A 25,741-nucleotide genomic window follows, 5' to 3' on the forward strand; every position below is an offset into this window, starting at 1 on the left:
TGGGCAGTCTGTGGAGGAGGTTAAGAGTCAGCCCACACCTCTGGCCTGTACCCCAGTTATTGTATACATAAATAAATCAATCTTAAAAAAAAAATAAAACAACATAAAATACTAAAAGTCACAGTGATTTTCCACTTAAAAAAAAAAAGAGCCTGGATGCCAGTGCTTGGGCCACCCTATTCATCCCTCCCTGCTTCTACCTGGTGGGGTCTGAGAGAGATGTAACAGAAAGGGGAACAGGAGAGCTTTATTGGGAGGAGGAATTGCAAAACAAGACCTTAGACATTCAGACAAATTAGGGGTGAAGGTTGAGGAGTAGGAGGGAGGCCCATGCTGCTAATATACTTTGTACATGCCAGAGATTGCTCTAAATATTTTACATATCTTAATTCATTTCTTCCTCGTCATAACTCTACAAGGAACTTATTGTGACTCCCAGGTTATTGCCAAGGCTTCCAAAGCACTAGGAAGTTCAGGCATCTGCAGAGGGCCCCCAGGTAATAAATGCTGGAGCAGAAGTCAAACCAGGGCCGCCCTGCCCTGGAGGGTGTGTGCACAGCCCTCCGGCTAGACCCTGGCACAAATGCTGCTCTGGGAGAGGAAACAGAATTGACACCAGCTCATACATTACATCAGCATGTCCCTTAAGAGGATCTAATCTTAGATTGAACAGCTAGGTAACTTTTAAATGCAATACATTTCCTTTGCAGTATATTTGAAAATCCCAGAAATACACGAAAGGAAAAAAATAACTTGAACACCTGCTTTCTTAAAAAAAAAAAAAAAAGTGACCCCTTAAACAATTAAAATAAAAATGCAGATTTCTATCTGTTTTAAATGGGGTACCATCTATGCTGATTATTGGAGATCCGCTCTCCCCATGTGCTAGTTCTGTGACAATGAACCCTTTTCAGGAACGTGAGCAGAAGTAGCCTTGTGCTTTTGCTCCTTCCGTGGGGAATGTAATCCCAAGTGGTGCCCCTTGTGGTGTCCTGTGATCGTGAGTGTAATGCCCAGACTGCGGTGGTCCGAGCTCTCGAGTGACCTTTATTGTTCTGTGCATGCCTCCTTGGCCTCGGGGTACCCTTGTTTCCCCAGGTTTGCACCTGTGACTGCTTTGCAGGGTCTCCCTGGAGCTACTGGAGCCACTTTGCTCTAAGGCTTAAGTAACTGAGCATTTATGACCTTGGGACAGATCTTGGTCCATGGGGGAAGGTGTGGGGGCATTCAAGCTGGGCTCCTTTCTCTCAGGTGGGAACAAATTTGGATCCACGCTAGGTTTCTCGACCATGCACTGGCAGTGGGCATATAGTCATGCCAGCCCATTAACAAGGTTGGATCAGGTAAGACACAGGCAGCTCCTGCTTCATGCTCTCTCTTGGATCACTTATTTCAGGAGAAGACAGGTGCTGTGTCTTGAGGACTCTCAAGCTGCCCCATGGAGAGGTCCCCATGGTGAGGAACAAGCCCCAGCCCACACCCTCAAGAGTGAGCTCAGAAGCAGATCCTCTAGCCCCTGTCAGATGTGCCGATGACAGCAGCCCTAGCTGACATCTTGACTCCAGCTCACGAGACACCCCAAACCAGAACCACCCAGCTAAGCCTGAGCTGAATTTCTGAGGCTTAGGAACTGTGTGATCATATTTATTGTTTCAAGTCTCTATGTTTTAGGCTAAATAGTTCTGCATCAAGAGCTACCAGCTGTATCTTCCTCTTGGAAATTCACAACAAACATCACCAGACTAAAGAAGAATGTCTATTTGTCTAAACCCATTTTCCCCAAAGTGGACCATAGAACCCTTGTAGAACCTCTTTTCTTTTCATGGAACCCACTTTGGGAGGGAATGACCCATCTAGTGTGAAATCAGGAGCACCCCCCTGAGATTCTCAATTTCTGTTACTTCTGCAAAGACATTCTTTGTCCTCCAACAACTGTGTCTGTGTGTGCTGCCTTAGATCTGAGGCTACTGCGTGTGTGTGTGTGTGTGTGTGTGTGCGCGCACCGCTATTGACAGTAACCTCCACCATCCTGTTTGCTGTGGATTTCTAAGCTGTCACTGTGAGAACCAAAATAAGCCAGTCTGTCATGCTACTCTGATGGAGCACAGTCAGCGTCAGGAGAATGAAACCATCCTATGATAACAGCCCAATAGGCAATGTTTCTGAAACAGCTGTCCCCACTGCCCTTTGCCCTCCTCGCTGCCCTGAGATGCCAGAATGGTGTTAATAACTAATCAAGAGCCCTGTTTAGTTTATAAACTGCTCATCTTCCATTCAGGGTAGTACTGAATTATTTCCATTTTACAGATGAAGAAACTGAGGTTCTGGTGAGCAGTAAGCTTTTTTTTTTTTTTTTTGAGACTTATTTGCCAACCCAAGAATTAATCCCTCTGCCAGAAATTCTTCATCCCTGTGCACATCCCACCTGCTCCCTGGCGTGGCTAACACATGGTCTGGAGCCAATCTGCCTGGGGTCTGAGGTTGGCTCAGCTACTCTGCCACTTCCTGGCTATGGGACCTTGGGAACCTTTCTGGGTCATTGCAAATTGGTTAGATTAAATGGTACATAGATGTAAATGGTGTAGACAGAGCCTTGCAGCTAATAAACATATAATATTAAAACTTATCCTTTGGGGTTCAACCTTCACATCATTTCTTTCGAGAAGTCTCTGGTTAATATTCCTGCCCCACTGGGCCTGAGTCCAAACCTCTTCTGGGCTCCTCCTGCGTAGCCCCCATTCCAGGGCTTAATATTCCAGTGGCTCCTAACTGTGGCTGAGAATTAGAGAATTCTTTGGAGAGCTTTTAAGAGACAAGCAGGCTAGGCTCTCATCAATAACATGAGAATCTCAGCAAGTATTTCGGTAGCAGGAGTATTTCCCCACATTTACCTTCCCCAGCACAGGGTGCTGGAGGCTGGGTGTGTGGGTGCCAGCCAGGGGAGGGCACTGATACCTGCCCTGGGACCTGGCTGAGAGACGTGAGGGCATCCAACCAACATGGCTATGAAAGAAAGCTGGTTGTGTCTTTCCTCAGTCTCTAAATCTTCCAGGAAGAAAAAAGTTGCAGTGTCCCACAGCCTGTACCGTGGCCCTCTTCCTTCCATGGTGTTCTTTTTAAAAATGAACACTCTCCATGGTTCTGCAGGATAACTTACGACAATAGCTGGTGTTCTGAAGACTTGCTGTGCTCCAGAACTATGCTGGCTGCTAAGGGACCAGAGGCATCTTCCTCATGCATAGAAAATAAGCAATTTAGATCCAAAGTGATATTTGCACATTTCTCCTGATTTGCAATAACGGGTTCATTCTGGGACATGGACTGGGGGTTGGCAGCTAAGATTTTGGACATGCGGTGTCACGGTTAACTCGAGACCTCTGACAGTGGAGACTCACATCCCTCAGATTCCCCTGATTCCAGCTATCCTTCCAATAAGAGACACTAAGAATGGGGGGCAGGGGCCTGGAGAATGTCAGCTCCAGGTACAGAGTCCAGGGGTCCCTGGCTCTGTAACCTATCCTGGGAGACTTTTGGAAGACCCTGGAACCTATGTGGTTCCAGTTTCTGTTGGTTTTATTTGCATTTCCACCAACAGCTCCATATTAACTGTGGACTTAGCTGCATTAGCCCCATGGTCCCTTGGCATGCACACGTTTCATCATCCCCTCAGCCCTGCCTCGTGTTCATAGAGGTCAAGTGGCAAAGTCACACCCCACTGGCCAGCAGCAGAGCTGGGACCACACCTCATATCCCTAATGGCCTTGCAGGGGCCTCCCTAATGGCCTCCTGGTCGCAGAGCCTGTACTGAGTCCTGCCCAGGACTATTTCTTTGCTTATTAGCTTATTCCCTGTATCCCCAAATATACCCACAGGGCAGAGACCCACCTCGGTCTCCTTCCTCGGGTCCCGGCACTGCATCTGATATGCAGTAGGAAAGGGGGGTTATATTCCAGATCTACCAGCTGGGAGGACCAGGACTGACTTTTCAGAATGGCCACTGACCAAAGGCAGCTGCTGCTTCCTAGAGGGGGTGCTGGTGGGGCTGGCGGTGGGAGGAGGAAAGTGTCTGTGTCTTAAAATGTAGATTTTATGATTATTTAATTATGTCAAAGGCAAAAGATCAGGAGATAATTGCCATCGAAAAGACAGCTTGTTAGACTTGCAGATCCAAGGAGAGGGGCTCGCCACAACACAGGAGCACACAGAGAAGCAGCAGGGTGGGTCAGGAGGCAGAGGGAGCAGGGCGAGGCAGGAAGCATGGGTGAGAGAGTTTCTGGTGGTTTCTGCAGGAAGGAACAGGTGAGGCGAGGCGGGGGATGCAGGCTTAGGATGAGCTGCTGGAAAAATTTCAGCAGGCGGTGGGGCACAGGAGCTGTCACTCACCGTCTGGCACCTGACCTGGGAGACTAGCAGGCTAGAGGCTCAGAGAGTAAGTAGGATTAAGGGTGTGGTTGGGGTCCGGCTCTGGATTGGTTGTGTTTCATATGCGTCCTTTGCTGCCTTTGAGCAGCAGCTATCCCTGGGCCGGACAGTTCCTCCAGGGTCAGCAATGCTCTCATTGGTCAAGGTATCCAATAAAAAGACATGCTTAATACAAGCTAGGGCACAGGGGCATCTTAGGGGCTCAGACGGTGCTACTTATATTTCAAAATTTGAATACCTGACACCATGCGCTTGGGCACACAGTTGAATTGGTGCTGAGCCCAGGCGCTAGAACATACACATTTAATTGCCAAGTTGGGGGACTGGGCTTAGACAGTCACCCCCTCCCCATATCGCAGATACCCTTGGAGAATGGCCATGGCAGTCTCCTTCCACGTATCAGTCTTTCCCTTTCCCTCAGGAGCCACCAGGTATCCCACAGCCCACACCCGGGAGGCCTTGGGGCTTGGGGACGAATGTGTTGATCTGGCTGCAGACAGGGTGATGGGCCAGCCCTCAGCAGCCAGGGGCAGGGCCCACTGCAGCCTGGTGCCTCCCGCTCCTTCTGACAGCTTCGTGCCCAGGACACTGGGTGGGGGGACGCCCCCAGTAGCCTCATCCCCTGCCAGCTGCAGGTATTGGCTCATTCAAGAGACAATATTGATTTTCACATTATGATGCACAACTCGTGAGGCACCGGGAGGAGGGGGTAGAGGAGAAGCCAGCCACTGATTCCCGGAATTTATTTTGAGACACATTAATTTGCTTCTTCCCTTCAAGGTCAAGTCAAGTCATCTCCATATATCACCACTGGCAGGCGGCTGGCAGGCAGTTGGGGTGTGTGTGGGGGGGTGGGGTTGGAGATGGGCTGTGCATAAAACTTTCAGGGAACCGGGGAGTGAGGCGGGGGAAGCAGATTTTGGGGCCTCCTTTGTCCCAGCATCACCACCTAAGTGAGCCCCCAGGGACAGTGTCCCTCTGTTATTTGTTGTCCATCTCTCGGGACAGGGAGGGTCTCGTGTCACCTGTTTTGAATACAAAGCTGATGTCTTTAAGCTGGAAGCTGTCAGGACTGAAACAAGCCAGGTGTCTGGGGTTGAGATCATGCTTTGGTCTAACTTCCCAGGGCGACCCACGCACACCACTCACTCATTCATCCATTCATGCAATACATATTAATTACCTGATACACCAACCATGGCACTTAACATGGAAGACACAGTCGTGGGCCAGACAGAAAAAGAAGAGAATCGCTTGCCTTTGGGATTCCTTTGACATTCTAGGGTGTATCTATATATGCAATGTGTGTTGAGGGCAGCTTAGGTTTTAATATGCATGTGTTTGTAATCAAGCAAACGCAACTCTGACAGGTGCACTGCAGGCAATGAGGCAGTGCGATGGTGTGGTGTTTCACAGCCAGTGATCATGTTGCAGGACATCCCCAGTGTGAAATGGGTTGGCCTGACCGTGGGTCCTCACCTGAGCACTTAAAAGGGACTTTTGAGACTCTGCAGGCACACACACAAAAAGGTTAATAAAGGGTTTATTTCCAAAAAAAAAAAAAAGAGAAAAGGAGGGTTTATTTACAAAAAAGAAAAAAAAGAAAAAAATGAGGGTTTTTTTTTTTTACAAAAGAAAAAAAAGAAAAGGAAAATAAAGAAAGGACTGGCTCAGGGAGAAAGAGAGAGAAAAATTGGTGAACGCGTCCTCCAAGTTCTGCTGAGCTGGAACCCAATAGCACGCTGAAAGCCGGCAAAACCCCAGGACCCTCAAGGCCCACATGTCTGGTGATAGACCAAGCCTGGCTGCTTAATTCCACCCTCAGTTCTCAGCAGTTCTGCTTTCGGTGGTGATGACATTATGGGATGTGTAGTCCTTGGTGTCTTGGATCTCTTTGGTCTGGGGTGGGGGTGGGGTCCATAAAACCTATTTGAGGTGTTTGTTCAGGACATCCTTTCTCCCCAGCAATCAGATGAGGGCTACTGGGAGGCCTCTCTGGACAGATGGCATTTCAGGGGAGACCTGGATAAGAACATAAGAAGAAAGAGGCAGCCAGGCAAACAGCTGGGGAAGAGCGTGACCAAAAATAAAAAAGTACTGTTATAGGACAGGGAGAGGGGCAGCCCAAAACCCCGCAAACCTGCCTATTCTAAATGGGTTCTGTCATCCGCCGCATCAACACAAAACATATGAGACTTTAATGGGAAGGAACTTTAATTAAACTAGGAAACAACACAGGCAAGGCAAAGAGTCTAGTTTCTAAATGAAGCACCCAAAGTTACCCGTCCCCTCGTGGGTAAAAGTCCATCCATATGGGACTGGCCCAGAACAAGGCCCCAAATCCTGCCACAAGTCTAAAGCATCTTCCAGTGGGGACCCACAGAAAAGGGTCACAAACAACCAGACAAGCCCGGAAGGAAAAGAGCAAAATCAACATCCAGATAAAAGCTGCCATTGTCACCTCCCCACGGGTCTCACCCACATCTGTGTCACCCAGTCCACGACCAAAAGACAAGCGCAGTTTCTTCACGTGTTTCTAGGCTCCATGCGCCTCCTCCAGGTCTCCTGGCTCCATCCTGCTCCTTCCTCAGTCTCTTCTGCAGCTTCTCCTCTTCCTGCTCAGCTCCACCCTCCCTTGGGTGGGGCAGGGAACCTCCCCCTTTCCTGGGGACCACCCTGTTACAGTACAAAGGCCCTGGGGTTGGAGGGACAGACAGACAGGAGAGGGAGCTGTGAGGGATAACGGGGGGCAGGGACTTTGAGGGCAGCAGAAAGGAGTCTGGATGTCATTTGTTCAATGCATCCGCTCTGGCCAGCACGAATGCTGCCTCGGCACCAGGCGCTGTTAGGAATTAGGAATACGCTGGAGAAGAAGAGCTTCTGCCTTCCTGAGACCTGTGTTCTACCAGGACAGTTCAGGTATCTGGTGACGTCACTTCCTCTGGAGGTATTTAAATAAAACAGAGTCACACCCTCCATGTGGGGGTGTCTCAGGAGGTCCACTTACTCCAACTTCCTGCGGGTGGAGCATGTGTGCCTCTCTTCACTTTGCTCTGGGTTGTCCCCAACTCCATCCAAGCCCCCACCCCCCCTATAAAGCACAGGTGAAGACGTTCATGTCTCTTAGCCAGTATTCATTGGGCATTATTATCTGCAGCCACAGCACCCCTAATTGATACTGCAAATCTGACTGGCATCATATTTCATGCCTCACCAACAGAACACACAAGGCTAAGAACATCAGCTCCTTTATTAATATTATTTACTGTCATTTCCCCCTAAATAACAGCACAAGTCAAATAATAATGACACACACGTCCCACCCAAAACACAAAACCATAGCCTGCCTGCCAGGTTGTCTGGCCTTTACTTGGTTCCCGGCGGAGCTGTCCGGAGACAGCCCCCTCTGTAAAAATCCTGACTTGGACATAGGAGACGCAAGAAAGGGGGCACTTGAGCCAGAGAATAAACTGAGGGGCTTCCAGAGTCCTTGAGGAGTGCAGCTGGGGAACTGGCACGAGGTGCCTGGGTGGAGGACAGAAGGCACTGTCTGTTTTCGTGTGATCGTTGGGGAGATGCCACATGGGATGTAAGACCTGCATATAACTCTTTGTGGGTCTGGACTGCAGAAACACAATGGTGTGAGCTCCATTGACCAAACCATGGGGTAAGCATGGAAATTAGGAGCCCAGAAAAGGACTCTGGGTGAGGGGGAGGTCTCCAGAGGAAAGCAACCCTTGCATTAGCTGCAAGGTTAGATGCAATGTGAAATGTGATGTCCCCTTGCGTTTGTTTGCATCCATGTGCAACATTTTCATGATAGGAAAGGTAAGGAAAGAAAAACTCCCAGCATCTTGGCTTAATGCAACCGAGCACGACTTGCCAGTTGCGCCATCCTGTGGAAAAACCTACTCCTACGTTATCCAGGGAATCTGGTCAGTTCACTCCCACCCCCAACACTGTAGTCACACTAAATCTAAGAGTTCAGCTAAAGTAATGAATCCTGGAATTGGAGAAGCCCTGGGGTTGGGGAGGGAACAAGGATGGGCCAAGACTGGGGTCTCAGGTGCAGGTGACTTCCTGGCTGTCTTGGGGAAGCTCGTTGTTGAAACCGCTCTCTCCATATGATGAATAAGGAGGGACCTGGGGAGCTTCGATGATCAGCAGGCCCTCTGGGGAAAGCGAGGCAAATACTGTCACAGGGTCCACCTCTGCAGGAAGCCTAGAAGAAGTACACAATGTTACTCATTATTATATTTACTACAGCTGAAGCACCCTTTAATTCATTTGAAAGAAACAGCACAGTGGCCTCCCCGTGGCCTATGGGTTCAGTCTCAGCTCTATCACCACTGCGGCCTGAGTTCGATCCCCGGCCAGGGAGGTGATGCACATGGTGCAGCAGACCTCTCCTGTCTCGCCCGCTGCTCCCCTCAGAGGTGTATTTCAGTAGAGCCGCCAGTTTTGCTCTCCACTCTGTTTTTGGTGAATCCTCTCACCCCCTGCACCTCCGGCCTACACCCTAATTCTTCTATGCAAAAATGGAAAAAAAAAAAAAAGAAAGAAAGAACATATTTTTGAAAGGCGCTTAGGGTGTGGGGAATTACAAAGCTGGGTTTGGATCCTGGTTCTGTCCCTTTCTAGCTGTGCTACTTTGGGAAGTTCACTCAACTGCTCAGCTGGTTTTCTCATCTAGACATTTGGACAGTATTTGAGGCCCCAGAATTAGACAGTATGGATGTGCTTTGCAAATGGTAAAATCCAACAGTAACTTAGAAGGGCATTTGATCCTCAGTCAAGCTCTCCACCCTAGAACCCACAATTGACCAGCCTCTGGCAGAAATGGCCACCACTGCTGTCCATTTATAGAGTGTAAGTAAGGTGTTACGCATGGCAGGTGACACACAGCCATTTGTCATGTGTCTCTGGAGGGTGCATTACTACAAAATGTATTCCTGGTGGAATTCATGGTGAAATAAGCAACTTGGTGGATGAAAGGGTAAGACTACTCACGTGGTCAGGGTTCAGATGGCAAATACTATGTGATGATTAGAATGACCCTTAAATTGGGTTACATCTTGCATATCTGTTAACAGGTCCTAATTGCTTTGTTCCCTAAACACAGTTGTACACTTTACCTGCTTGGAGCTTTACAAAGAGCCTAGAATGGCGAACAGCTAGGAGCCTAGAATGGTTACGAGACAGGAGTTTATATGCCCACATTGAAGAGACTTGTAACCATGTCGCTTGGTGGATTCTTACATACCCATTAATCAATTTTCGTTAAGTTTTCATCTTGTAAAAAACATAAGAGACTTGGGGAATCAAATGACAGGCTCAGAGAGTGAAAAATGCATCAATAATGGAATTTCTGAACACGAATCTGCTTCTAGTTCTGACACTGGTTTTGATTTTTGGATTGTTTTGGATGAACAAGGTTATCTGGGACATGGCTTCTTTAACGAACTATTGGAAGTGTGAGTATGTTAATGACCTCATTGGAATGCCATTATTCATAAAAAGTTATGAACACTATGTGAAGACTTTCTCTGTGCCAGGTACTTCATTTGAATCATTTTGTTTAATTATTTATAAGAATATTATGACTATTCCCAGCCTACAGATGGAGAAATTGAGTTCAGGGAGGTAACTGCTTGGTCCAAAGTCACAGCTGGCAAATGGCAATTTGCCATTTGCAAATTGGAATGGAATTCCTGGAATTCCTGGAATCCTAGAATCTAAGAATCCTGAGTCCCTTGATGCTCTCCTGCTTCCCTTGGCACCAGACTTTTGAGAAAAGGACCATGTGGGGAAGTCAGAAAATTCAACCTCATAGATATTTCCAGGGTCGAGGCTGGCCCTGCCTGTTGTAAATGTAGAGTTCTTGATGGAAGAACCTAGAAACGAGTTATGCCCATTTCTGGTGATAGACAGGACTCTTCTGGGGTGAGGGTACTGGGATGGTTTTCGCTGTGAATAGCAATCTATAACCACAAAATCTGCATCTTCTCATGAGACTCTTGCCAGTTGGAACCATGGAGATTAATAAGAGGCCTGGTGGGAAGGATGGAAGGGAAAAGAGAGAACTAGGGCAGATGCCAAGTCAATCTTCTACAGCAGAGACAAGGCCAAGAGCTGGGCCTTCCCTCTCTCTGCTGGGGATGGGCTGACTCTGTTTGTGCACCAAGCCAATGGGCACCTGGTACAATGTGACTGGGCGGCCTGGTTCCAGAGTGTGGACTTTGTAGGCAGGTAGGTCTGAGTTTGAATTCTGACTTTTCCTGACTTTGTGACCTTGGGTTAGTGATCTTGCTTCTCTGGACCTATTTCCTTAAAGGACAGAGAGGTAATGATAGTACCTATGTAGGGTGGTGTGAGAATCATGTGGGATAATGAAAGCAAAGGGCTCAGCACAATGCCTGGTATACAGTTAGTGCTCAATAATTGTTGGCTTCTTATTGGGATTGCAGTTGTTGACTCTACAGTTGGGCACCTGCCAGCTGTGAATATTTCAGCATAAGCTGTGGTATGGAGCCACAGAGCATCAAAGCCCAAAAGGATGATGATTGTTGAGGATAAAGGTCTCACATTACAAAGGGGAAACTGAGGCCCAGAGCTAGAAAAAGATCTGTTCTCACCAGGTGAGACCCACCTGGTGAGAATGTTATTTCTCCTCAATTCTCCTTCAATCCTTCTATTTACATCTAAATCAAAGTATCAACTAAGTGCTAATACACCTTTCACATCTTTGGCCTGTGTCCCTGGCAGATTTTCTCTTTTTAACAAAGAAAGCTGATTGAAAGCTTACACCCATGGGCAGGCAACGCTATCCAGTTAGCATTTAACCACATTCTGCTTTCACTGGATTTATTTTATAATTGCCTTCTTTGGTGAACATTTTAGTGATGAGAATTTAGCTTTATCAGAAGTGATCCATCAAAAAGAAAAAAAAAATCTTCAGCCAAAACCAGTATGGGAACTTAAGCACAGGAGGCAGAGGCAGTGATGATGGTAGGCAAAGGACGGTAATTTGGTTGCCCCAATCCTAGTGGGAAGGTCCTGGTCTACATTCAAATCCCAGGTCTTCTCATTACTACTCCCTGTGTGACCTGCAGTTGAGTCCCATCAACCCTGGTGACCTCTTTTCTCATCTACGAGGTGGTCTTAACAACACTCACTCTATAGAATGCTTTCAAGAATGAAATAAGCCCATAAGCCTCCTCGGGCACCTGGCACACTGTACTGGCCCACAAGAGGCTGAACACATAAGTGAGAAGAAATGCAACCAAGACAGTGAAGTTTACTTGGGCTCTGGGAATCCCCCATGATAACTTTCTGTGTCTCCTACTTCCTGGCCTCTCAGCAGGACCCCCTGCACAGTCTTTTCCCTGCCCCCCAATCTGTTGGAAAATTCCAAGCGCCCTCCCTCTCCTGCTCATCCGGTCCAAACGGGCCTTTCACACAGACATGGATGGGCTGGGATGTGTTTCCCAGGCGGTGAGGCACACAGCTACAGCATCCCGACTGCCGGCCTGGAAATCTCCTAGGATCCCAGCCTCCCTGTCCTCTCATGGCCACAGTGTTTCCTGGGGGAGGCAACGCAGGCTCCTGGCATCAGCTCAGGGCCATGCCAGCTTCCAGTCCCTCTCCTTGGCCTCTGGAGTCTGGCCAAAGCCAGGGGGTCCCAGAAGACAGGGCTGCTCTGGAGTGATTCTAGTCTTGCTGAGGTTGTAAAATATTCGTTTCCATGGGCTGAGCACTGAGTTTGTACCCGTGCTAACAGCTTTGCAGGCATCCTCTCATGCCCCACATCAGCCCCTCCAGAGCAGACGCATGAACAGCAAAGGTGAGCAGTTCAGCAAGTGGCTCCAAGTCATCCACGTTTTGTCATGGAGCAGGTGGGGGGTTTGCAGAATTCAAATCACTTAACAACAATAATTCAAAATCACTTAACAGGTCTCATAATTCTAGTTGTAACATTGAACACTGACCAACCAGAATGTATGGAGGAGGGTCCCAGAGACCCTTTGGTTTTTGGAATGATGGGGGGCCTGGAGGGGCCCAGGACAGGGTGGGATGGCAGGATGGTTAGGGCGGCACTTGGGGTGTAAGGGCATCAACTAGGCTCATTTGCAACAACTAGCCTGGCTCAGCTGCTGGAGAGCAGCCCCACCTGGGAGCAGCTTGAGGCCTTTTTTTTTTTTTTTTTGAAGATTTATTTATTTATACAAGAACTGGGGTACAGGCCAGATGCGCGGGAGGGTGAGAGATTCACCAGAGGCAGAGCGGGAAACAGTACAGGCAGGCTGACATTGCTGAGGGGAGCAGTGGGTGAGATAGGAGAGGTCTGCCGCCCCATGTGGGACCCTTGCCAGCTGGGATTGAACTGGCACTGCAGCTTTACAGCACGGCGCTCAACTGCCTGCACCACCAGGGAAGGCCCAGCTTGAGGTGTTTCTATCTGGTCAAGGAAACTGGTCAAGCAAGCTATCTTTCCAGAGGCCTGAGAGATGGGGAAATCCACAAAATGGACAGCTCTTAAAACATGGTTAATTCACCCACTTCTTTCTGGCTCAGCTCCACTCACAACTTTGTCCTGCCTGTGACTTCATCCTGAGACCTTATTTGAGTCTCTTAAAAGTCTTATGTCAGCTCCCTCCTCCATTTTTCTCCAGCTTGGCAACCTTAAACTGGCTGCTGTACCAGGGAGAGGTGGAGATGTGGGGGACAGCAGCACGTGAGAGGGGAAAGTGGAGAAAGAGTTTGACTTTTGCCTATTCCTGAGGCACCAGGCCATAAGGAATAGGCATATGGGGAGGACAGAACCCCAAAGGGCTCCAGAACCCCAAAGCTGGAAGAAACCCCAGAATTCAGCTGACACTATCTCTCCAGACACAGGACATCCATGTCACTCCAGGGGTGGAGCTGACATCCATAGCAACAATAACAGTAATAACGAACCGCTACTTCTGAGGACCTACTGTGTGCAGTCCCCTGTGCCGGTAAGCAAGGATGTCAGGACACCTGGTTTAATTTGTAGGTGCTCTCAGGAGGATGCACATTCTCCCACCTTGGGAGAATTTGAGTGGGGACATTGGGGGTGCATAGGAGAGGGTCTTTGTTGACGGGGATGGGGATTCTCCCTCAGCCACACCAAGAGGGCACACGAATGCCCCGTATCCGGGAAATTGTGAGTCATTTTGCCTCTGATTCTCAGCTTCATCTGACTGTGACTCCATCTTACGGGCACTGGGAAGATGAGAAGGCACCACATGCACCCCCCTTCCTGGGATCACGCCCATTGTGGGCTTCAAGGGTGGTGCTGAATCCCCTACCCCTGGGCAGAGCCTCACAGGAGAGATGCCCAAGAGGGAAGGACCCCAGATCTTGAGTCCCAGGCACCCCTCTCTTCCTCTACCCCACCCTAAAACACACAGCCCAGGTGACTTACTGGATTTTCTTTGTGAAGTTCTTGGAAACGATGCCGCCTTCGTGCTGCTTCTCTTCATGTTTGCCTGGAAGGGAGAGGAACAGGGCCGGTCAGCATGGAGGTCAGGACTGGGACGGGGTTCCAATCCTGCCCTGCCCCACATAGGATGTGCCTGGCAGTTCTAGTCTAGAGGTCTCTGAACCTGAGGTCTCTCATCTACAGAATAGACCCACCTGAGCCCACCTCCCCGGCTGTTGTGAAGTTGAAATGAAATCCTGGACAGGATAGGAGGCCCTGTCCTGGCTCTCAAACAACAATGCATGAATCTTAGGAGATCACGGAATGTGGGCCATACCGTGCACTGTACCCTAAATCTTGCATCTGACCTCACTCCAGCCAGTGGCAGCCTGAGACTCACATCCCACTAGCATGGAAGGAAAGAACTGGGGTCACACACTGAGGCTTAGTTTGCCCCTACCCCCACCCCCAGCTGGCAGAGGCCTTCCCTAGTTCTGAGGATGCGCTTCTTTCTCTTTTGATCACCAATACGGAAACTGAGGCCCAGGGGTAGGTCCATGGTCACCCAGCAGGAGTGTGGCAGCTCTGGACTCTGAAGCAGCTTTCTGAATTTAAGTCAAGTACGGGGGGGGGCGGGGCTGATGCCCCTCTCTCTGCTCCGGACCAGCTCTTTGCACCACCTGACCTGTATCTGCTGCTGAAAGAACCACCTGGAACTCAACCTGCTTAAAAAACACCCTGCAAAGAGGCTCTCCCAAGAAATGACGCATTAGTCCCCAAGGGGGAAAAATTCCATCCGTTCCACCCCAGAGGGTACAGCCAAGGGCCTTTTGTTTTCCTTAGGAAGGAGAAAGATGAAATTACAAGAAGGTCAGGTCCCAAACTGGCTTTTATCTTGCAATTTCAACAACAAAGTCTGAACCCCCTAGCTCTGCCCCCCTCTTTTCTTCTTTAATAGACTCTTTACTTCTCTTTAAACAAACAGTATCAGTGCCCAGAGGAGAGCTCCGCTCCTCTCACTGCTCACACCTCATTTGTGGTCACATTTCAGAGCCAAGGACCCTCCTTTACACAGAGAGGACTTGCTGAGGGTGTTTGGAAGCCCAGCTTAAATCACCTTGAGGGATTTTTTTTGTAGTCCAGATCTTTTTAAACTGACAACTTACAGAGGATTCCATTATCAATTACTTAAAAGAAATTGTTCATTATTCCTTTATTGATAATTTTCTGATAATACAAGGCTATATGAGAAAAGATAGAAAATAAAAAATAATGAAAATGCCCATAGTCCATCCCACTGAGGAAACCACTAATAACATTTTGGTACACGTTCCAAGCTTTTCTTTCTATGTCATTTCAAAACGCATGTGATAGAGAGCAGATTTATCAAATGGGATTGTACTGTACCACTCTGCTTGGAACCTGGATTTATCTCTAGCTCACACATCGTGATTATTGTTCCGCATTACAGCAAATATTCTTTGAAGGCACGATTTTCAATGGCCACAGCTGGGATATCACTTTATTTAATCAGTGCCTGACTTTTGTGCGCCGAGGTTGTTATTATTGGAAAGACCCTCCCTGCACTGAGCTCTAGCTAGATCTTCATACTGGTCTGGTGACTTCTTCAGGATAAACTCCAAGTACTAGAATTTCTAAGCTTAATCAATAGCACTCAATTGCTCTTAGGAAAGGCTGCACCAATTTATTCTCCCACCAGCTGGGCAGAAAGGGGTACATTTATAGGAACTTGGTTTTAAATGGGAGTGTCTGGCTAACCAGCCCATGCACGTATGTGGATGTATCGCTGCTCTGGGACTTGATGCTGACATGCCAAGTCCATGACCACCCACGGCTCAGCTGTAACACAGGCCCACAGCCAGAGGGGCGCTGTCCCCTGCTTGCCCTCCCCAGGCCTGGGCCTCCAGAGGCCTGCTGTCCCTGGGGACAGGCCAGTGCCTCTGACTCAGCCCTTTTACACACACAGAATAATCACACATGGAATTGCTCCCCAAATCATAAACAGTAGCGGTAACGGTGATGAGAATAGTAATAGCAAACTCTTGTCTAGTGCTTACTTGGTGTCGGTCAGTGTTCTAGGCACATTACTTGTTTCAGTTCCTCTAGTTTTCACGACAACCTTGCAAAGCAGACGCTTTTGTTATTGCCATTTTGTGATAGGGACGTGGAAGTTGAGAGAGGTGAAGTGTATGGCCAAGGTCACCCAACTCGGAGGTGATGGAGCCCAGACTCAAAAGCAGGTAGGCAGGATCTGGACTAGAACCCTGCTCTGACCTTTCCTGGGTATTTCTATAATTCTCTGAAACTCAGCTTATTTTTCTCTAAATCGGGGGGTGACAGCATCTTCCTGATCATCAGGTTACCATCAGGAACAAATGTGAATGAGTCACAGAATTGTTTTGTAAGTTGTAAAAATACCGTGTAAGGGTTAATGCTGGTGGTTTATTTTGATGTTCGAGAAAAGGACGGCTACCCAGAAGCCAGACCTCCTTGTCCACGGTCCGAAAATAGGACATTGCGGTTAGGGTGGGCCGATCCCCAGTGGGGGCAGCTCCAAGAGTCCATAAAGGGGGGGCCTGGTTGAAGAGGGTGCTGCCAGGAGACTCATTTTGGAAGTTAATCTGCATATCATTCGAATTCCTGTTTATTGTGGCAGCTTAAGGATTATGAGTTATTTTTAATTTCTTACGTTGCTTTCCTATTTACATTTTCTACCATGGAAATATTTTATTTTTGTAAACAGAAAAAGTAATTATAAAGGGTTTTGTGTTTTTTTTTTCCAAAAAAAAAAAAGATGATCTGGAGGCCAGGGGAAGCCAGGGGCTCTCACAGCCACCATTTTCTCTGAAGGCCTCAGGGAAAGAGAATAGACACCAAGAAGCATCCACCTCAGGGAGAACCATGGGCCTGACTCAAGGAAGAAGCCCTGTTTCCAGGGGAGGCAGAGGCTGTGAGATTAAGAAGAAGGGGTGGGAATAAAGGCCCCAGACTTTCCAGTTCCTTCCTTGGTCAGGCCTGGCCCGGTGGCCTATGAAGGGAACATTTCTTGGCTGGTGGCTGCCGGGGTGGGCTGGGGAGTATAAGGCAGGTTGGAAATCATCTAGTCCAGAATTTTCCAATCGCTTCCCTGGAACTGGACACTCTTATGTGGTCAGACAGGGGTGCCTCTTAGATTCATAAGCTCCATTAGCAAAGCCCAGGAGAGTTCTGCCTTGAGGAGATGCCTAGTATCTAGTTAATAGGTTCATAGGAGGAGTTCACCTCCTCCTTCCAGTTTTAACGCTGTGAGGCCTAAGTGGTGGTTGGATTTGTCAGGCCGTACACTCAGAAGCACGTCCAGCCATCCTGACTCGGAACCAATTTAGCAGGGCTGGCTTTGCGCTTCAGACACTGCAGTGGATCTCAAGTGGGTTATTTTCTCTGCGCCTCAGTTTCCTCATCTGTCAAATGGGCATAAAATCCTACTGGTGTTTCCCTGGAGGAAACTGGAGCCAGCATATATGGCATCCAGCACCAAGCCCAGCACCAAGTGCTTGGGGCAGAAAAGGCTTGTCATTATGTAATGTTGGAGCTGAGCACTGACTTCCCTACAGAGTTGCTGTTTGTTACATGGAGCCCCTCATGCTGGTCTGATGTTTCAGAGCTCCTTTCATAAGAGTCTACATGTGCTCAGGGGGTTTGGATCCTGGCGAACTGAGTTTGCTAAGTGTTTAGCTGTGAGGCATTTTACCACCTCAAAAGGCTTTGTCTTATTTAAGGCCCCATATATCCCTTTCATAGCTCTGGAAACTGAGGCTCCAGGACTCACTCAAAGCCTCTGGGTGAGTTGGGTACTTAGGTGGGATCTCAGTCTGGAGCTGCCAGACCCTGCTGGTTAAGAAGTATCTAGAATGGATGGAGAGAAAGCCCTCCAGGCTGGACAGAGGTTCCTGGAGGGGGCACAGGGTCTGAGAGGACCTCTGGCCTGCGTGGAAGACGGGACAAAAACCTGAGGAGAGGTAATAATTGTCACCCCGTTAATAGAGCTCCAGTCACTGCAAATACATGTTGTCTGCATAGAGTTCATCTTTCCAAGAGCCTAGAGGGATAGATGTGATTATGACCCCATTCTGCAGATGAGGAAACTAAGGCTGGGGGATGTAAAATGACTTTCTTTTCTATATCCATCCAGAGAGCAAATAGCAGAGCTGGTATTTGAACCCAGGTCTCAAAGAGCATTGACCATGTCCAATTTATTGGGGCCTCACGCTGTGTCTGGCATCTTATAACTCATCAACAACAGCAAAGCTAACCCCTCATGTTCCCGGCACCATGTTCGCACATCCCCTCACTTAACAGAGCAATCCTAATGCAGGAGAGTTGCTGGAACCCCAATTTCCAGAAAATAAGACCAAGCACCGAGTCTGGTCATTTGCATGTTGTGCTGGCTAGACAGTTCCAGAGTTCCTGCGTATTCCCCAGACAGCCCACAGAGCCCTGGCTGATCCCCTCCCTCCCCGCGTGGCCCCAGTGCGTCTCCTGGCCCACCACACCCTCTGGATCCTCTGATGTTTATAATTTGGTGGTGCTTTGAAGCTCCCCCTGCTCCATGCCTTGCCAGGGCTTGTCCCTGCCCAGCCTGTGTTTGCAAAGGCTTTTATTGATTTTCTGGCCTGCAGCCTGCCCGGAACCTGCTCTTTATAATGGAGCGTTAATTGGGAGGGAAGCCAGAGAAAGCTTTTCCTCTGCAGTGCAGCTTACCAAGGGCTGAGCCTCTGAGTCCCCTCTTCCTTTTTCCCAGACTCTATAAATTCTCTCTCCTGGGCTGGGATGTGGGGGCCTGAGGCTGGGACCTGGCGGGGCCTGGCGTCCAGGGACAGGCCCCGACTCTCTCTGTGCTGACTCATGGTGTGACCTGGGAAGAGTTACTCCTCTTGGCCTCAGTTTCCTTGACTGCAAAATGGGGCCAGAAGTTTCTGCTTCTCAGGGGCAGGAGTCAGGATTATTTGGGAGAAGGGAAACAAGCGTTTTAGCCCAGTCCTTGGCCCCTGGTAGGTGGCCACCACATTTGCTTCTGCCCTCCCCGTTCCCAGACAGGCCTGCCTGGTTTCTGAATCACTGGGGGCCTTGGACAAGTTCCTTTATCCTCTCTGTGCCTCAGTTTCCTGAGGATCCCTCCAACCAGGACCCACCTCCTTGGGTTATGTTAACCTAAGCGAGATGCTACAAATAAAAGGCTCAACCTGGCGCTTAGCAGATAGTAGGTGCTCATCGAGGTTACAGCTCAGTCTCATGAGAAGGACCCCTGGTGAGCCAGGCAAGTCTGGATCCACAGAATCAGTGTAGACACGCTGTGCGCACCTTGTTAGATTGTTCTCTCTCCTTCTGCCAACCTGTCTGAGACTGTTTTGATCAAAGCCTGTATGGAATTAGCTTAGGACATCCTTTTCCCCCTAACACAAGAAGAACCCAGAGAGGAAGGGGAATTTCCCCTGCACCCCTCCAGACCTCACTCTCCTTACTGGGATAAGGGGAGGCATTTTACTCCACCCCCTGCTGGTTACTAACACTGTCATGGCCCAGCAGAAAACTCGCCCTTCTAGATTGTTCTGTGATGCCGGAGGACTACAAAACCCATTTCTTCTTGGTCTTTTGATTTCTACTCTACCAGTTCAGCTTATTCTTTACACTAAATTCTCTTCATCAAGATATCCAATGCACTATTTTTCTGTCTGTTCTGATGGATCCAACACCCAAAGCTTCCAGTTGCTGGGTCAGGTTAAGATTTCCCCTGCAGCCCCGGGGAGAGGAGAGCAAAGACAACTTTTGTGGGCTGCATTCCTGAGCCCTGAAGTCACCTGTGTCATCCTGTCACTCTTCCCCTCTAAGGAAATGCTCTCCTGCCTATTCTCAGGGACTGAGCCCCTGCCTGGGTTCTCTGCTCCCCTGACCCCCACTCACCAGACACCTCCACATATCCGTCCTTGGTCTTCACCATCAGCTCCTCTGGTTTGAAGCTGTGCACGTTGACACACACTTTCCAGGGCTCCCCGGGGAAAGGCGGGGGGCTCCTGCCTTCGGCAGGTACCCCAAACCTGGCTGAGGCGGTCGGCCCCCGGGGCACCATGCCTGACCTCAGGGTTCCCGGCCAGGCGGAGGAGAGTCGAGGCAGGGCCCAGTCAGGCCACGAGGCAGTCAAGTCGTCAGGGAAGGGGTCCATGCCAAAGCCATCGTCCAGCAGGCGGGAGGAGAGGGGCGAGTCTCGGAAGGGGTCTCTGCGCAGACGGCTGGGGTAGTGGCAAGGGAAGGGCATCTGACCGTCAGCCATGGTGGCTGCTGAGCTGGAAGGGCTCAGAGAGAGGGGCCCACTTGCCCAAGGTCACACAGCAAGGTGAGGTGGATAGGCTGGCCTTCACAGCGTCTTCAGCCCCAGGAAATGTGAACCATCCACCGCCAAGGACAGAGGCACACAGCAGGCTGGGGTCCCAGCCTCCAAAGACACTCCAGGCCCCGGCTGGTCCAGCAGAATCCCCGAGGGCCTCTCTGCACTGCCTCACCAGAGATCAGCCGGCCTCCGTCCTCCCAGGCACCCAGGCTCTCAGCCAGAGCCTGCTGTGGTTTAGAGAGGAGCCAGGAGCTTAATAAACCCTGGGACGCAGGCCTAGAAACTTCTCCTGGCTTCTCCTGGGCTGGAGCCTTCTATTTATTGCTGCTAGGGGCGGGAGGCGGGTTTTGCAAGCGCCTCCTGTCACAAGAGTATTCGGAGGTGATGAACCAGCCCCTGAGAATCCGCTTGGAGAACAACTGGGCTCCCAGGGGCCTGGGAGGGGCCTTTGCATGCCAGTTCAGCCAGCCTCTCTGGACTCTCCTCCCCCAGCTAGGCCAGGCTCCGCCCTTTCCCTCCTGTTCCTTCCCTCCCCTCCCAGGGCCCTCTGTGAGCTGGGCACTAGGACCCAACTATTAATAACCCTCCCCCTGGCTGAGGGCTCAAGTCACACTCCGTAAATACCATCTGGGAGCCAGCCGCACCCCACCCCACCCCCGTGGGGACCTGCAGAAGGGCTGGCGGAAAGGGACCCAAGGCCCTGGGTTGCCATCCTCATTTAGGACCTTAGGGCCCGGCTGGGCTGCGTTATTCAAATGTTCACAGCTTGCCCACCCCCCCCCACCACCAGCCGGCTGAGAGCCTTAATGTATTCCCAGACACCTCTGAGCTGTCAGTTTTCTCACCTGTGAAATGGACAGTAGAGGAGCCTCCTTATGATGTCTCAGGAGGGAGCCACGGAGAACCCGCCTGAAGCATCTAGCAGGCCGGGACCTTTATATTTTCAGTGGCACGTTCTCAGTTACTAAAAGCTCTTAAAGCTTGCTGAAGTCCTGTTCTACGTGCTTCATAAAATTGCTCCGTCATCAGCAAGTTCCTGTGATGTAAGAGCACAACGATTTTACAGATTTATCCCCATTTTACAGAGGAGGAAACTGCCTGGGACAGGTGAAGCAATGACAGCCTCTGTTACAATGATATTGCTAAGGATGACAATTATCAAAGGGTGCTGTGCCAGGGCCGGGTGTCCGGTCTGAATTTTGAAGTTCAGAAAGGACCTGTTTCTAGACTTGCCTCTCCCCACTTTCCAGCCCCCAGGCAAGTTGGAGAAAGAATTTCTAAATCACCTTTGAGCTAAAGCCTCTGGAGCTTCGGTTCCAATCTTTGATCGATTCCCAACAGGTGGGCAATTGGGGGAGGGCATTCTCTGTGGCTTCAGGGTCTGAGTTGGCCCTCTCTGCGGGGTGGGGAGGGTTGGGGGGTTAAGGAATTCAGTGAGTCATTGGTTTGATGTGAAGCATTGCCTGCATGAGGCAGTTTGCTAAAAATACTGATATGGAGAACAGTAACAACAACTGACACCCACATTTCCTGGCTCCTGTGTACCTGCCAGGGAGGTGAGCACATGGCAGACATTGTCACATTAATCCCCACAGCAGCACCGGGTGTGCTCACCACCCCCACTTTGCAGGTGGGGAAACAGATACCGGGAGCCTCTGCGGCCCCTGTACCCAAACATGGGAAGGCAGGACCTAGGTGCAGGCCCATGTTGTTCTGAATCTCAGATCCATGCAGAGCTGACCTAGAGACCCCACCACCTTCCAGAGGAGGAGATCCCCAACCCGTGGCCCACATTCTGAGTGACTGGGCCTCCACTTGACTCAGAGTGAGCTCATCAGGCTAGAAGCTTCAGGCTGACGTCACGCTGGACACAGAAGCCTCAACTCTCTGTAATTATAGCTGGGGTGAGGTTGGCCGGGGTTGGAATCAGTACGGGGAGAAAGCTGGTCCTGGGCTGGGGTGGTAGGGGTGAGGTTTCTGAGTAGGTACGATGGACTGGGGGTGGCTTGGTCCCCAGTAAGCTTGTGTGAGGATTTGAGTAGGTGTTTATGTGCAGATGGAGCTGTTTATTTATGGGCGAGGCTGCTGAATGGTTTGTTCTGGAAGATCCTTTTCCTTCCTCCCAGGCCTCCCTTCAGCCTAAAACAAGGCTCAGCTGGGCACAGGGTCCAGAAAAGAAGGGATAGTGGGGAGCATAACCTCAGTGACCTGAAGGTGCTCAGAAGAGATCACCCCAAGAGCTGGACTCCCTAGGATGCCCCACTTTGCCATGTAGTTAATTCAAGTTGAGATCAACTGGGGCCCTGGAGGCTAAGGAGCAGCTCTTGCTTTCTCCCTAAAAGAGGAAGTAATTGCAGCCCCCCCTTTACTGCCTAGAAGAATGAAGACTGTGAGCATTATCCTGGTGCAGGATTATCCTGCAAAAAAGTTCTATCTGAGAAACCCATCTTGACTTTCAAAGTATGGTGCAGCCATCACTCCTTATCCTATGATGCCCCCCCCTTTTCTCTTCGGTGTGCCTGGGCCCTACCCCATTCCTCTCCACCCCTGAGATGGGGACCCACATATTGACCTTCATCCTCTGCGTGCACATTATTGAATTGTTCTTTTTCCTTGTGCCAACTCATCTAATACTATTTTTTTTTAAAGATTTATTTATTTATGCATACAAGAACTGGGGTACAGGCCAGAGGTGGGGGAGGCTGAGAGGATTCACGAGAGACAGAGTGGGGAGCAGAACCGGCCTGGGATTGAGCTTGTGCTGCAGTGGCTGGCGATAGCTTGATAGCCTTGTCTTTAACCCCTGCTCCGCCAGGGAGGCCCTGATGATGTTTTGATTGCTCGACCAGTTGGAGAAGAATCCAGAGGGCTGCTCATTGTGATCCTCTGAGCCTCACCCACCTCTCGTCCCTAGGATGCCTACATTCAGGGCCCAGCGAGGGAAGAGAGGGTATCCTGCTAGAAAGCAGAAACAGCCATTATTAGCATTAATCTGGAATTTTCCATGAGCTGGGTTCTATTCTAAACATGTATTTAGTTCAACTAATCCACCCTACAGCCCTACAAGGAAAAGATTATTTTTATCCCTATTTTAGAGATGAAGAAACTGAGGCACAGAGTGATGCCGTGTCTTGCTCATGTCTACAGACCTGGTTGAGCGGAAGAACTGCGATAGGAACCTAGCAGTTTGGCCTCTGATCCCTCTGCTACTTCGCCTCTTTAGATCACAGACGTGGGTCACGACAACTGAACCCATGTGCCAGGCTCTGTTCTCAACACTTTTGTCTAACCTCATCTCATCCTCATGGTTCAGAGAGATGGGGCCACCTACCTTGGGCCACACAGCTGGCTGAGGACTCGAACCCGAGCCCAATGGGACTCAGGAGCCACTGCAGCCCTCCCCGAACGAGACTGTGCTGCCCGCTGATCCTCCACGTGCCTGCTGTCCTGTTGACCCCTTGGGTTTCCGCTGCCTCTCTGTGTGAGGACAGCCTTCTGTTCTGGGAAGCTGAGGGGAGAGGCAGCTGCTCATTCCTGCTGGCCCAGCCAGCTGGAGAGGAGTCAGCAAACACGTGGAAAGTGGTCAATAACCTCAAGGCTGGGCTGTCATCAGCAGGCGAAAATACACACAGGCCGGGAGAGGCCAGGGAAAACGCCGCTGACTGTTCTGCTTAGGAGATACTGGGGTGCAGGGAAGTGGCGATGGGTTGCCGGGTCCCAGAACAAGGGGTCTCTGGCTGCCATCCTCTTAGAAATTTCCCACAGGGAATGCCATGATTACTCCTCAAACAACCCAGGGGGAGGGTGGTATTCCAAAAACTGGGGCCCCGGGGCCAGATTCAGCAGCACCCTGAAGTCCCCCAGTTGGTGCCTGGCTCACAGAGGCCGACTCCACACAGTTACAGCCTTAGACTATGCACCAGGCTAAACACTTTCTTTTTTTTTTTTTTTAAGTTATTTATTTATGCATACAAGAGCTGGGGTACAGGCCAGAGATGCAGGGGGTGAGAGGACTCACCAGAAACAGAGTGGGGAACAGAAAAGGCAGACTGAAATACACTGCTGAGGGGAGCAGCGGGCGAGACAGGAGAGGTCTGCTCTGCCATGTGGGTTGCTCCCTGACTGGCAGGGGATTGAACTCGTGCTGCAGAGGCTGTGGATTGCTTCATAGTGTGGTACTTAACCTCTTGCGCCACCAGGGAGGCCCAAGCTAAACGCTTTCTGAGCAGAATTTTCTTGATCATCTGAACAGCCCCCAAGAGGTTTGTGCTACCCACATCCCCATTTCACAGATGGGGAAACTGAGGCTCAGACAGGAAGTTGCTTGCCCAGGGCCATCAGATTATGGCTTCTATACCCAGGTGTGTGTGAACTTCAAGCCCAGTGCTCTTGCCTCTGCCACACACCCACACAAAAACAAATGATTAAGAAATAAAATAAACATCCCACAGCGTCCCTCCCTAAACAAGTCTGTGTCCTCACAATCCTATGCAGGCAGGCGATATTTATTTAGTGAGCTCTAGCTGCCTCCTGTTATTGTCTTAAAAAAATTCCTTCCACTGCTCTATGGACCCTTCTCTCCAAGGTCACTTCCCTTGATTACCTCTATTAATAAAAATACTTATAGTAAGCATTTATTTTGTCCCAACCTTGCTTTGCATATGCTAATTTAGTTCATGTATCCCAAATTGCTCTACGATGGCTATTATTATCCCCACTCACAGATGGCAATACTGTGGCACAGAGAGGTTAAGCACCTTGCTCAAAGTCGCACAGCTGCGGAGGGCAGAGCTGATGTACACATCCAGGCAGCTCTGGCACTAGAGTCTGTGCTCCTGAACACTGTATGATTCTCTGAGTAACAACAACCAAAACAAGACAGTAATGGTCTCATGTTATTTGAAACAATAGGCCTTACCCGTCTTTGTCCTCATAACAGCCCTACCCCACTTCTCTGGGTCTCCCCAGACTTTCTCAGAACAAGAGACATCAGGAACACACTGGCATTGGGGAGCACTGGGGAGCCCGAGGCTGCCCAGGAGGAGTCCCACATGACAACAGAAGGGCCCCTTCCCTGGTGCTAATGTGGAAGGTGTTGGGGGGACTCAGCAGGAGCTCCTCTGGGCTGCACCTGCCTGGAGGAGAAGGGAGTCAGGGTTGACTCTGGGCTGGAGAGATTGCCCTCTGTCCAAGTGTCTTCTAAGCTGAATTCCCCCAAGCTGAGGCCTCCAGGGGGCCCACTACTTGTCCCTGAGCCTTTATCAGGGTCTCTTGGATCCTCTTTCATTGCTCAGTTATTCTGCATCCACACAACTAATATCCCAACTAACCATATTTTTCAAGAAGTGACAGTGCTGGCTCTTACTGCTTAGCGGGCAGTGTACCTGGGCTTGAATCAGACCTGAATTTGCTTCCTGTTGGCTGTGCTGCTCTGAACAAGTGACTTAATCTCTCTGAACCTCTGTTTTGTCATCTGTAAAATGGAGGTG

At 49.9% G+C, this 25,741-nt stretch overlaps 1 protein-coding gene across 1 annotated transcript; it reads right to left on the reverse strand.

The window, feature by feature from the left end:
* Nucleotides 1-7,533: 7,533 nt before the first annotated feature.
* Nucleotides 7,534-20,676, reverse strand: HSPB8 (heat shock protein family B (small) member 8). The gene is made up of 3 exons (XM_037511080.2): nt 19,829-20,676; nt 13,871-13,934; nt 7,534-8,644 (listed from the first exon to the last, which is right to left on the reverse strand). Exons 1-3 carry the CDS (start codon nt 20,193-20,195, stop codon nt 8,485-8,487), a joined length of 591 nt encoding a protein of 196 aa, XP_037366977.1. The 5' UTR covers nt 20,196-20,676; the 3' UTR covers nt 7,534-8,484.
* Nucleotides 20,677-25,741: the final 5,065 nt, after the last annotated feature.

The sequence above is a fragment of the Talpa occidentalis genome, unplaced genomic scaffold (genome assembly GCF_014898055.3).
Source record: "Talpa occidentalis isolate TD23 unplaced genomic scaffold, MPIMG_talOcc4v2.1 talOcc4.14, whole genome shotgun sequence".
Classification (NCBI taxonomy): domain Eukaryota; kingdom Metazoa; phylum Chordata; class Mammalia; order Eulipotyphla; family Talpidae; genus Talpa; species Talpa occidentalis.